Source organism: Cantharellus anzutake (genome assembly GCF_015039405.1).
Source record: "Cantharellus anzutake strain C23 chromosome Unknown EI90scaffold_178, whole genome shotgun sequence".
NCBI lineage: Eukaryota > Fungi > Basidiomycota > Agaricomycetes > Cantharellales > Hydnaceae > Cantharellus > Cantharellus anzutake.
In genome coordinates, this window is record NW_024067128.1 from 70,522 (window position 1) to 83,393 (window position 12,872).

The window sequence follows — 12,872 nt, forward strand, 5'->3', positions numbered from 1 at the left end:
GAGCTCCGAGGTTAGTGAGGAAGGAGCGGAAGTAGACCAGAGGAATCAGAGGGATCGGAAGTCGATGGCCAGGGATGGATATGACACTCCGGGTGTTCGTCAACCATCGACAGGATGACTGGGCAGACTGGCTCCCCCTAGCAGAATTTTCCTACAACAACCATATCCACTCATCCACCCACCGAACCCCTTTTGAACTCGATACCAGCCAGCACCCCAGAATGGGGATGGAACCCACATGTATGTCTGAAGTGGAAGCCGCTGACGCGTTTTCGTCAAGGATGGTGAAAATGCAGGAGGAGGCTAAGGCCACACTGGAACACGCAGTGGACGAGATGGCCCGCTACTACGACCGAGACCGTGAGACGGCCCCAGAATATCAAGAAGGTGACCAAGTCTGGCTCAGCGCCCAGAACTACACGACCAACTGTCCAACCAAAAAGCTGGACCATAAATGGCTTGGCCCCTTCAAGATCGTCAAAGTCATCTCCCCAGCCACTGTCAAACTCCAACTCACCGCATGACAGAAGGGAATTCACCTGGTCGTGTCTGTAACGAACATCAGGCCACACCGCCCAGACGATATCACAGAATGACCCACTGACCCCCGCCCAGGCCCGGAACTTGTAGATGGAGAAGAAGAGTACGAGGTCGAGAAAGTATTGGACTCTAAGTGGCTACGCCGGAAACTCTGGTATCTGGTAAAATTTGTCGGTTGGCCAAGCTCAGAGAACCAATGGCTCCAGCAGGACCACTTAGCCCATGCCCCCGACTGGATCGAGGAATTCCACGAGACGCATCCCCTGGCCCCAGGGAGAGAAAGAGAGAACTGCCTGACCACTTCAAGGCGAAGCGGCTTAAGGAGGGGGTGATGTCAGGGCACACCCACCTGACCCGGGTCCACCCGGACCCACCCAGCCACACCACACCCGCTCCCCGCTGTCCATCCCTCTCCCTCCTCCTTTCTTTATTTCATTCTTCTCATCTTCCTCTTCCTGTTTATTTCCTTCTATCTACATGGACCACCTTCCTTTGTATCGATGTACTATTGACCCGTCCGGCCCACACACCCCGGACAGCTTCCCGCTGTGCCCAGCATGTGCGCATGCAGTGGACGCTCTTGGGATCCCCCATGGGGACACCCGGATGCCTGTGGCTGTCTCCGAGGATGATGTGGCACTCGTCATGTGACTCAAGCCGCATGCACATAAATGTACCTGAAGTGGGAACCGAAGAAGTAACCTTCTTCTCACATTCTCCACTTCAGTCTAAGTGGCCAGGGACTGCTGTCCCTTCCCGGACCCGCCAGCATGCGCGCCCAGTTCACACCCCATGAGGGCCCTTCTGCTGGGCGATACATCCGGACCCCCTCTACCCTGGACATGTCCCTGACATTCGCCCCGAAGTGGCTAAACCTCAAAAACCCCCTCTCCCCCCTCCTCTGCACGTGGTGGTCCATTGCCTAGGACACTGGGCTCCTCTTGGGGTGGATGGGGAGAGTATGGAAAGGGAAAAAAAATTTCGGGGTGGGTAGCGGGTGTGCGGTAAAGATAATAATTGGGCCCGATACCGGGCCATGCAGGGTCACATGTGAGAAACAACTCTCCTCCAAGTGCATCTTGTGCACTGGGGAGTCCGGGTGCATGGACCATGGGGTTACTTGATGTGGGCTGAGCACCACCCTCCCTCTGTGCCGCATTCCCAAGCGGTCACAGCAGGGGACCTCAGGCTCCTTTGTCAGCTCCTATCCTTCCCCTCTCATGTCCATCCTCCATCGAAATTCCAATGTCAAACTCTCTCCTGGGTGCCTGGCACCACAGGGAGTCGGGTCCGTGAGCCATAGCGGGTCCGTGATGCGGCTGGGATACACAACCCTCCCTCTATGCCACATGCCTAAGCGGCCATAGCAGGGATCCTGGGCACCCTCACCAGCAGCATCCATTCCCTCTCATGCTCATTCTCCATCATGAATCCAAAAAAAGGCAGCGCTTGCGCACGCGCGCGACTCTCAGTCACAGGTGAAAGCGGGGGTGGGTGGTCTCATCCAGGTTATCTTTGGCATCTGCAGCTACATGGTTGGCCACATTCAGGCGACCTTGTTCCCTACGCTCGTTGGCCAGTTCGTCGGCATGGTTATAGCAGTAGGGCAACCTTGTCCCTTGGTGTGTTCAGCCGGGTGTCTGGGTAGCGGGGGGATAACTTGGAGGGCCGGGTGGATGGTCTCTAGTGGGTCATCGTTCTTGCGTCTGCGGTTACGAAGCTGGCAGCAGGTGGGTGACCCCATTTCCAGAGTGCCTTTCGGCCGGTACGTCGGCAGCAGTCGGGCAGCTATGTCTCCTTAGCGCATTCAGCTGTCATATCCATACAATCCTGACCTCCGCTCCGGGCTCCTGGAAGTCCGAACTCCGACTTCCGGAGCCCTACTTCCCTTCCGTCACTTTCTCCTTGCCGACTCCCAAGAGGTTATCCCACCTCTGGCCCGGACACCACCTTCAGTCCGACTCTGGAACATTCCGGGTCCGACCCCAACCTTGACACCTTCCAGACGAGAACGCAAAACCTATGCTCCCGACTCCGGACCTCCGCTCCAGAATCCTGTTCGCATCTCCATCTCCAAAACCTCCGGTCTTAGCTCCGACCTCGGACTTTGACCCCACCTCCACTTATACCCATTGTATTGGTTAGCTCATTCCATTTAATTACGTTTGCCAATATTCCGGAGTTTAACCTCCGAGTTCGGACTTTCCGGACTTACTCCGGACCTTGCAACTATTGCATTGTCCATTTCAATTCCGCTATTCTCCCTCATTCCTATTTGGGCTGCTGCTTCCTTTCTATTCAGTCAGCTAGCCATTCCCCACTCCCAACCTCCTTCCTTCCTCCTTGGGCCTTGGCCCTTCATTCCTCCTTTGAGAAACACCATTGAGTCAAACCCTTGACCCTCGGTGTTGTTCCTCTTTCCATCTCCCTTTGTCTCCTTTTGTCCTACCCTTGTTCCTTTTGATTCCGGACCCCTCCTTATATACAATGTACCTAGTAACTTGTAACCTCAGTCCGAAACCGACATGAATTCCCCCCAAGAGACTTTCCCTCTGCTAGATCCGAAATTGGGGACCCCTAGGACAACCAGCAATGGCACAGCGCTCCACTTGAGTCGCTGAGGCCAAGGTCCTTCCACACTAAGTCTCCGATTCCGCTCCGGAGTTGTCCGAATCCGCAAGTTCTAACATCAGCGAGGTGTCCAGGTAGCAGTGGGATGACCCTCAACTCAACCTCACAGATTGGAACACAATCTGTGGGACAGCGTTGCAAGGGCCCAGGAATGGGAGTGTGGTTGTATCGCAGGTAATGAGTGTGCAATGGTCTGGGGGAAGTGATGACATGGCATGGCTGCCACTCGAAAATCGCAGGTTCAGCCTGTGCCCAGCTCCGACTCAGTCTGGGCTCTCACAGCCCATGCAGGACATCCTAGGTGGGCAGGGGCGAAGGTTGAAACCTCCTTCTGCTGTCAGGGGACAAACCCGGGTCCCCATGACCCCTCTCTCTATAACCCAGAGCCTGACCTGTAACAGCCCATCTCAGGGCACAATGCTACTGTGGGTAAGAAAGTGATATAAACAAAGGGGCAAGTAGATACACTTGCCTACTGTGGGTAAAGAAGGTTAACTTCTCACTTTCCCACAGTGGCCCCAATATGGCAAAAACTTCCGGGGATACCCGGAAGTCACATGAGGTGGGATCCGGGGTCGGATCATGCGGCGCACGGAGCGTGCGGCACAGGAAGTGCACGGGAAGTGGAGTGGGTCCGGACACGGGTCCGGGTCTGGGCTAAGTCAGGGTATGTGCCCTGACAGAAGTGCATCAAAAGTGCCTTGGTCCCAGCTCCCCTAAGTCCGTTACCACGCTGTATTATGTAACACTCTAAGTCACTCTTCCTCCACCTTTGTTTCCATCCATGTCTCACCTGGTACATATGTCACGATGCCTGTCTCCCTGCTTGCAGCAACTCTCAAAATGAATAATGAGTGACATTACAACCTATGATTATGTAGCTACAATACATGAACATAACACAGGCTGGTTGGGATTGTGGAGAACTGAGGGAGAGGGCATGGATGTGGTATGAACGCAATGTCTGTGCTCTGTCATGAGGCCAAAGTATCAGTGACATGGTAATTGCGTGAAAGAGAATAAGGAGAAAGAGACAAGCCACATACTCCATGTCCCTAGCAGCCTATGCTATGATAGTTCCCATTGAAGTCCAAGACCATGTTGGAGTCAGTGACAGTGGAGACAGTGGAGACGAGATGACGGTGATGGTTGATGAAAGTGGACAGGTGATCTGGGATGAAGAACTGTATAGTAGACACACTCTCAGGGTCCGCAGATTTATCAGCAGTAAGCCCGAGTTTAGATGCAGTTTAGAAAGTTGACTTTAGGCCAATTGGGGCTCTTGAGCCCCAAGTCAAAGTGGCTGGTTTAGATGCAGTTTAGGTCCAGTTTTGTCACTCACGTGCCACTTTAGAAATTTCACTTCGGATCTAGTTTAGCCCACTTTAGTCAACCGTGAAACCCCCTAATGTAATCTATGCGTCAATTGAGTCATGACGTTTTCTCGACATTAATTGTTGTTTAATGTTTTCATTTCACGAGACTAATCACGGGGCAACGATCGAACTCGGCCCAGCCAATGCTATGACTTCCCCTGGCTCGATCACCCCGATGCACCTGTCTCAGCACCGCACTTGCCCCATTGCCGCTTTCACGAGTTGCTGCGCAACCTAGGGACCGTGCCTCAGTCGTACGCTGGGTTTTCTGGCGCGGATGCGCAAAGCGGACCACACCAGCGGAGGTACTTACTGAACTTCACTCATCACGAGAGTGCTCACAACGATTCAGGCCGTGCTTATAAAAAGGGCTTTCACAGCGCCCCCTTTTTCCTTCCTTATCGCCTGAATCTCTCGCGACTCTCGTGGTGAGTACAAGGCCAACTTGCTGCTGTTCTTTCGAACTCATTCTCGTGATTTTGCCGCTGCTGCCTCCCTGTTTCCCTTGCTGCTTTTCCCCCCTCGACTCGCGCATATCCGCTGCTGCAGTCTCACACTAGTTTTCGCCTCCCCCACCCCCTCCCCTTTCACCACCGATTACTTCGTTTCCGATCTTGCGTGTATCTGTTTCCATATATATCTTTTTCTGGTTTTTAACTGTTCCGGAGTTTGCATGTATTACTATTATCCATTGTTCTACTTTCTTGTGTATTTCTGGTGTTTTGTCTGGAACTTCTTTGTACTTGTAGCCGGATCACGCGTGTCTCGCGCTGCTTGCTTGCTGCCAATACATTCTGGGCCTCCTGGGCCGTCTCCCGCTACGACCTCAGTCAACCCTGATTAGTTGGTTTTAAAATATTTCCTCATTTCGGTAGTTGTGCACGTGGCTTTTGTCTGTTCTGTCGGAAAACACGGAATTTCGTTTTAACGCGTTAAGAGCTCTCAACGCGTTTCAACGCCTTATTGATCCGTTCCAACGCTTTATTAATCTGTTCCAACACTTTGTTAGTCCGTTCCAACGCTCAAAGCAAAAATCAAATTGTAAATACTCAGCCGCGCTGTAAACATCCCTGTTCACAAATGCATGGATGCGCTTTCCTTTCACTGTCAACCACGGCTGTAGCAACTGCACATTCACATTTCCATACCCTGTACTTTCAAGCTACATGGGAGTTCTCCATACTCAGGTAAACACATGTTTCATGATTCATTGCCACAAATTACCTTCGCTTGCTTCACATCGATGACGTCTACTACTTGACGGCCAACCACTCTCACGGCGAACAACCACTTCAGCAAGTGACGAATCCGCAACAACCCCACCATTCACTTCCTGTGTCATTTTAATGAGTGGGGTTCCATATGGGAGGCCGGGCGCTGAGTCGTAACTTGCACATGTCATTCAGGGACAGCATGGACAACGATTCCGATGCACACAGAGAACGTTGCAGCAATTTTTTTCGGTAACTCACTTCATAACAGAGTGCACCCCCCATCAACTGTCAGTGTTCAGCATAGGAATCTTCCTTTATCGCTCCATGTTCCACCACCCTCAACGTCCACCGCACATTCTTATTTAAGCCACTTCATTCACTGAGTTCTGATTTGTGTTTGCGCTTCATGTTCTCCTCAATACCACTGCTGAAATGAACTTCAACTTTGTTCGAATTCTAACTCCACATAGCACCACCATTGAGAGCCACAATGAGACATGGTCCAATCCCACAGCGGGTGTACACATATTGAGAATATCAAGTAACTTAGCCCAAAAGACCTATCGACACAACTTTATGTCAACATATCAGTGCAAAGCCGAGAGTGCATGATAGTGTAGCGGTTATGAATGTACTTACTATAATGACCACAGCGTTCCTTGGTTCAATTCTCACCTGTACCAACCATTTAATGATATTTCTGGTCCTATTCCGCAATGTGAGTTACCAAAATTGAGGATAATGTGTGGGGACGTAATGAAATGAAGGTAGGCTTCAATCCTGGCCTGCAAGGAGTTGTCTCTTTTTGTTGACCCTACCTTGTTGCCGTTGCAACGCGTTGAAACGGAGGGGAAGCGTTACAACGCCTCGAAGCGTTGGAACGATCGAGTTCAGTGTTGAGAGCGTTAGAACGGCACGTGCCGTTGAGAGGCGTTACAACGCCTTCTAACGGGTCACAACGCGTCCGCAGTGTTTTCCGACATCTAGATCTGGTCCATCTGCCCCTCGTGTTTAGTCTTCCCAGTGAAGACACTCTCGAATGCGAGAATCCAAGCGTAATGTCCGATTGAGGTGGCTTCGCGATCATGGTAGTCCGCCCCTGGATAAGACGAAAGGAGTTCCCTGTGGCCAACGACCGCCTAATCAATTGATCTGGGGCCATAGTCTTGATGACTTTTTTTGGATTGCTCGTATTGAGGGGATCCTGCCTGGAGCTGCATTTGACGGGGTTGAATGCTTGACAATCTGGTCGCGAAGTATGGTACGAGAATCCAAAGACTCGGGCTACAATGATGACGAGCACAAGAGGGAGCCTCCCCCAAGAAAAAGGAAACCTTGGCCCCTTCTCAAACTTCCTAAGCGAATGAATGCGGAGAGTAGGAAATATGGTTTCGGAGTCATCGATCCGGGATCGGATTATGATAGTGACGATGATGAGTTCAACTGCCATACGGCCCTTATCGACGTTGACTCCGACAACGAGGAGAAAACTAGGTTACTCTCTAACAGAGATGCGTTCAGGAAACTTCGTACGTATATGTATCGATGTTGATCGGGGCTCACATTCATATCCATTTCATTCCTAAGTCGAAAAGGGATTTAACAAGGACTGGCCACCGGGTCGGGGCCAACTCATCCAGGAGGCTGTAAAGAAGGGGAAGATTTCTATAGATGATGGGCCGAAGCTTCTCGTTTTCAAAGACATCAGTGAGGCTTATTTCCTAGCCAGACGTGACTGCGTTACGTGTTGGAACGTCGGGACGCTCCGTTGTCCCGACTGCACTGTTAATCCTCCTCCAGTTGTCTATGTTGTCCGCTACAATACACGAAAACCGAAGTTCATTGAAGACAGAAAAGGAAAATCGACGGCATGGTTCGCTGATCCCAATATGCCGTGCATATTCAGTATAGCCTTCATGCAACGCAGGTAAAATTCGCCTCTAATTGAAGACTGTCCACTGATTTATGTCCGTTTGTCTGTCCAGGACGAATTCTCCGAGATCAATATTACCGGGACCTTCTCAACCCGTGCGTGCAGGACGGTTCGCTCACAGGAGTATTCGGGACCAAAATCCTTCATTTTTCTGACGGGGAAACGTTTTATGTGATAAATTCGCAATGTAAGACTTGCGATGGGAAAGGCTTTCCCGGCTGTGGAGTATGTGGGAAGGACACTGCTGAACCTATCTTTGCCGAGTTCGATAAGAATGGGAAGGTTTGGTTTGCGGATGCGAACGGAAATAGGGTAAGAGGATTGGATGACCCAGGTCCGTTCAACGTCTTCTCTAGCTCTGTTAGAGTTTCACACCAACCGGAATGTCTCTTCCTTATACAGACCCGAAAGCGGGAAGTGACGACTCGAACGGTGATCATGATTCGAGTATTGATGGCGATCCGAACGATGGTGAAGATCCGATCGGAAGTAATGATTCGAACGTTGGTGACGATTCAAATGCCGGTGACGATCCAAACGTTGGTGACGGTCCAGGCGTTGGCGATGGTCCAGGCGTTGGCGATGGTCCGAACGTTGATGACACTCCTGTAGCCACGCCCCCAGTGAATGCCCTTGAGCCGCAGCTAAGGGGTCTTCCGAAAACTGTCCTACTGGAAAACACACCGGCAACTGAGATGAATGAAACAATTCGATCTCATGCCAAACCCGACGAGTCACTACATGCCAATACAGACAACATCCCAACCGCCGCAGATGAAAAGAGCGAGGAGAGCGACACAGATCCAGCAGTCACAAGCAAAGGGAGTCCATTGCTGATCAAACCTCCTAATATGCCACCTTCCCTGGAGGAAGAAATCCCACCAGAATTCTTTCCCGATATACTAATTGTGAAAGATGCGGCTGGAGGCATCATTCGTTACCACTCGTCAGATCATGCGCCTGTCGCTGATGAGTACTCTTCTATACTTGATAAGCCAGTCAAATTCAGACGAGTTCTGCCCTCTCCGACAGACGATCCCAAGAAACGATCGTCTTCCTTGGCACAAACGTTCCGCGTGGCGGAGCTGCGCCTCTCTCTTAGCTATAAGCTGGGAAGTGGGAGCCATTCTGACGTCTACCTCGTTCCACTCAGATTACCCCGTCCACTTTCTGCTCGAACTCCCACTGGAGAAGTTTCCGTTGCTTGCAAAATGGCACATGATAGGTCCTGTGAGGCACGGGAGCTTCTTGAGAATGAAGCGAGTGTATACGCTTCGCTCCCTAGCCACATGTTCGAAGAGTGGAATGGATATAATCTCCTTACGCCTGAATTCAGGGACCCTGTCCCTGTTGGTCCCGTGGCTCCGAAATTCTTCGGTTACTATAAGGCCACCTACGACCCAGAGTACTATGCTGAGGAAGAGAAGGATCTCGATGAAGAATCCAGGGAAAGCATGAAAGCGTTCATCGAAGGACTGAGCCCTATTCTCTTGATGGAGCACTGTGGGGAACAGATCGATCCAGACGAGATGCCTGAGGATGATCGGTGAATCTCTATCCCACCCGTCCGAGTTAAGAACGATGCTGACAAGTAATCAATAGGGACGAATGCATGTCTCTTTTATACCGAATGCACCTCGAGAACTATAAGCACGGTTCTGCTCATGTTCGTAACATTGTAGTCCAACCTGGACCGCTTACACTCCCGCCATGGCGTCGCAGTCTGAAACACCCTTCGTTCCGCATGGTTGATTTTGGTCGCACAATGTATTTCTCTGATTATATCGAGGAGTGTAGGAGATCGAGGCCAAGGGATGAAAATTGCTATTTTGCGCCACGCGAGGAGAGGAAGACGCTGAAACGGGAATTGCTATACGAGGAATGGTGGGAGTAACAAAATACTCCCTATCTCGTTTGCTATTGGCCCACCCTGCAAACGTTCCAATCCGACGAAGGCCCAAAATTGCTGGTTCTGCACGACCCACTCAATTTCTGCAACGAGCTAACGCGGCACTCACATGTGCTATCAACACCCGAGTTCTCTCTCCCTTGCGCATTATTACACCCACTGCTTGATCCGCCGTACTGTTCATGTGCTAGTAGCATCATAAGCCGCCATGCCCGACCGTACTAGTGGGTGCAATTATCCCACTGCCATATCAGTACGTGCACAGCTGCTGCTCGTCTCTCCTGATATTTGTTTCTTTTTTCCTACTTGCTCATTGTCGTACCGCGCGCGCACCTGCCACCGGTACCCACCAACTCCTTTGCAACCTCCGTCCCAGTGGCCTGATGACCAGTTGCCTACATTTTGACGCTTTTGTCGTCCACCATCAACTTCCTCTTTCTTGTGATGTAGTGTTGTCTGGTTTACTTTTCCTCTTTCCCTGCATGATCAGTTTTTGATTTGTCCAATGTCCTCGTACTCTATCAACATTGTTTGTCCTCGTGTTGATACATCACAGTTGGTCGTCTGCACACGACCGTTTCCCATGTCACTCGATCTTCAGCCACCCAATATCCTTCATATGTATACACACATGCAAAGTCATGCAATTGACATCTTTTCGAAAACTGACTATTTATACTGGCGGCGTGATGCATGAATCCAAAGTCCACAAATTTACAGTGCTAGCCACTGCCCATGCAGAGAAGGAAACGTGGAAAAACAAAAAGCCGGGGCTTCGAGGTGACAAATACTCACAAACTATTGGCATGTCCAATCGAAAGGTCAATCAGTGTCAGTGAACGTGGCATTTTTGATTCCGGTCAACCCACTACCATTCAACTATCAAATTTAGCCCAATTTAGTACTCCCCTGTCTCGTGTATTTCTGTTTCGTCTTGTCGGTGGGGAGGCAAACTCGACCCAGCTGTGGACGCGAATGTTAGAAGATAACCCCTTTTGGATTACATACAATTCAAATATCAATTAGTTTAATCCAATTCGATCAACTCAATACAAATAACCAGTCACATGCAACAGGATCAAGAACACATTATTTGTATTGAAATCTGTATTGGGTTGATTGAATGGCGGAGAATTGGAATTGGCTATGTTCACCCACCCTCGGTTTCCGCTTCATGGACAACGTCAGCTTCGGACTTAGAGTCGATCGAGTGGAGAGGTCACCTTCTCCAATGTCAGAATCCAAACGCACGGTCACACGGTCATGGGATCGCCCTCCAGATGGCCCATTTCTAGATAAGACGGTGTTCACTCCTCCCGATGGCCAACGAACGCCCAACGGCCAAATCTGGGGCCATAGCCTCGATGATCTTTTTTGGTTTCCTCGCGCTCCGGGAGTGGACGTCTTGACAATCTGGTCGCGAAGTATGATACGGGAATTCGGAGAGTGCTACGATGATAACGAGCACAAGAGGGAGCCTCCTCCGAGAAAAAGGAAACCTTGGCCCCTTCTTAAACTTCCTAAAAGAATGAAGGCAGAGAGTAGGAAATACGGTTTTGGAGTCGTTGATCCAGGATCGGACTCCGGCGATAGTGACGATGATGGGTTCAAGTGCCAAACGGTCCTTATCGACGTTGACTCGGACAACGAGGAGAAAGCTAGGTTGCTCTCCAACAGAGTTGAATTTAAGAAACTTCGTATGTCTATGTATCGATGCTGATCCGGGCTCACATTCATAATGATTTCATTACGAAGTTAAAAAGGGATTTAACAAGGACTGGCCGCCGGGTCGAAAAGAACTTGTTCACGAGGCTTTACCCAAGGGGAAGATTTCTATACACGATGGGCCAAAGCTTATTGTTTTCAAGGACATCAGTGAAGCATATTTTTTCGCCAAATTGGACTGTCCGACATGTTTTCACTTCGGACCGCTCCTCTGTCCCGAGTGCACTGTTAATCCCCCTCCAGTTATCTATGTTGTGCGCTACAATATAGGAAAACCGAAGTTCATTGAAGATAGAAAAGGGAAATCGACGGCATGGTTCGCTGATCCTAATATGCCATGTATATTCAGCGCAGCCATCTCAGGTAGGTAAATCCATTGGAGACTGTTCACTGATTTACACCCTTTTTGGGTTCAGGTTTAGGGGCCATTGCCCCAGATCGAAATTACCGGGACGCGTGCGTGCAGGATGGTTCGCTCATAGGAGTACTTGGGACCACAATTCTTCGTATTCCTGGCGAGAATGTGACAGGTTCGAAATGTAAGACTTGCGGGAAAGACCTTCCTGACTGTGAAGGGTGTGGGGAGGACACTACTAAACCTATCTCTACCAAGTCCGATGAAAATGGGAAGTCTTGGTTTGCGGATCCGAGCGAAAATAGGGTAAGAGGATCGGATGACCTAGGTCTGTTCGACGTCTTCTCCATCTTTAGCCAAGTTTCGCATCAACTGGGATGTCTCTTCCTTCCACAGACCCGAAAGTGGGAGGTGACGATCCGAAATTTGGTGCTTCTCCTCTAGTCACCCTCCCACTGGTGGATGCCCCTGATCCGCTGCTCAAAGGTCTTCCAGAATCTGTCCTACCAGAAAACACGCTCGCAATTGAGAAGAGCGGAGCAATTCAAGCTGGCGTCAAATTTGACGGGGAGCGCCTTGCTGATCGTGCAGACAATGTCACAGCCGCCACAGATAAAAAGAGCGAGAAGGACAACGCAGATTCAGCAGCCACCAGAGAGGAGCCCGGAAGTCCGTTGCCAACCAAACCTCCTAATATGCCACCTTCCCTGGAGGAAGAAATTCCACTAGAATTCTTTCCCGATATACTAATTGTGAAAGATGCGGCTGGAGGCATCATTCGTTACCACTCGTCGCATCGTACGCCCTTTGCCGACGAGCACTCTTCTATACTTGACAAGCCAGTCAAGTTCAGACGAGTTCTGCCCTCTCCCCGGACCGCAGACGATCCTAAGCAACAATCGTCTTCCTCGGCGCAACCCTTGCGTGTGGCAGAGCTGTGCCTCTCTTTAACTTATAGGCTAGGAAGGGGGAACCATTCTGATGTCTATCTCGTTCCACTCAGATTACCCCGTCCACTTTCTGCTCGGACTCCCACTGGGGAAGTTTCCGTTGCTTGCAAAATGGCGCATGACAGGTCTTATGAGGCACGGGAACTTCTCGAGAATGAAGCGAGAATATATGCTTCGCTCCCTAGCCACATGTTTGAAGAATGGAATGGATATAATCTCCTCAGTCCCTATTTCAGGCA

The 12,872-nt window shown here is 50.5% G+C and overlaps 2 protein-coding genes across 2 annotated transcripts; both read left to right on the forward strand.

The window, feature by feature from the left end:
• Nucleotides 1-6,463: 6,463 nt before the first annotated feature.
• On the forward strand, nt 6,464-8,153 carry EI90DRAFT_610266 (uncharacterized protein). Its single transcript, XM_039067856.1, has 5 exons — nt 6,464-6,816; nt 7,039-7,290; nt 7,349-7,688; nt 7,747-8,028; nt 8,097-8,153. The coding sequence occupies exons 1-4, from the start codon at nt 6,801-6,803 to the stop codon at nt 7,847-7,849; spliced, it is 711 nt and encodes a 236-aa protein (XP_038908156.1). The 5' UTR covers nt 6,464-6,800; the 3' UTR covers nt 7,850-8,028; nt 8,097-8,153.
• A 392-nt stretch (nt 8,154-8,545) lies between these two features.
• On the forward strand, nt 8,546-9,588 carry EI90DRAFT_2950721 (uncharacterized protein; the record flags this gene model as incomplete). The annotated part of the gene is made up of 2 exons (XM_039055397.1): nt 8,546-9,240; nt 9,297-9,588. The coding sequence occupies 2 exons, from the start codon at nt 8,546-8,548 to the stop codon at nt 9,586-9,588; spliced, it is 987 nt and encodes a 328-aa protein (XP_038908157.1).
• Between the last annotated feature and the right edge of the window lie 3,284 nt (nt 9,589-12,872).

Excerpts from the sequence above, each read along its gene's own strand:
- EI90DRAFT_610266 (XM_039067856.1), top strand. Across the intron at positions 7,291-7,348 it reads AGATGCGTTCAGGAAACTTC|TCGAAAAGGGATTTAACAAG; the intron begins GTACGTATATGT and ends TTCATTCCTAAG. Across the intron at positions 7,689-7,746 it reads ATAGCCTTCATGCAACGCAG|GACGAATTCTCCGAGATCAA; the intron begins GTAAAATTCGCC and ends TTGTCTGTCCAG.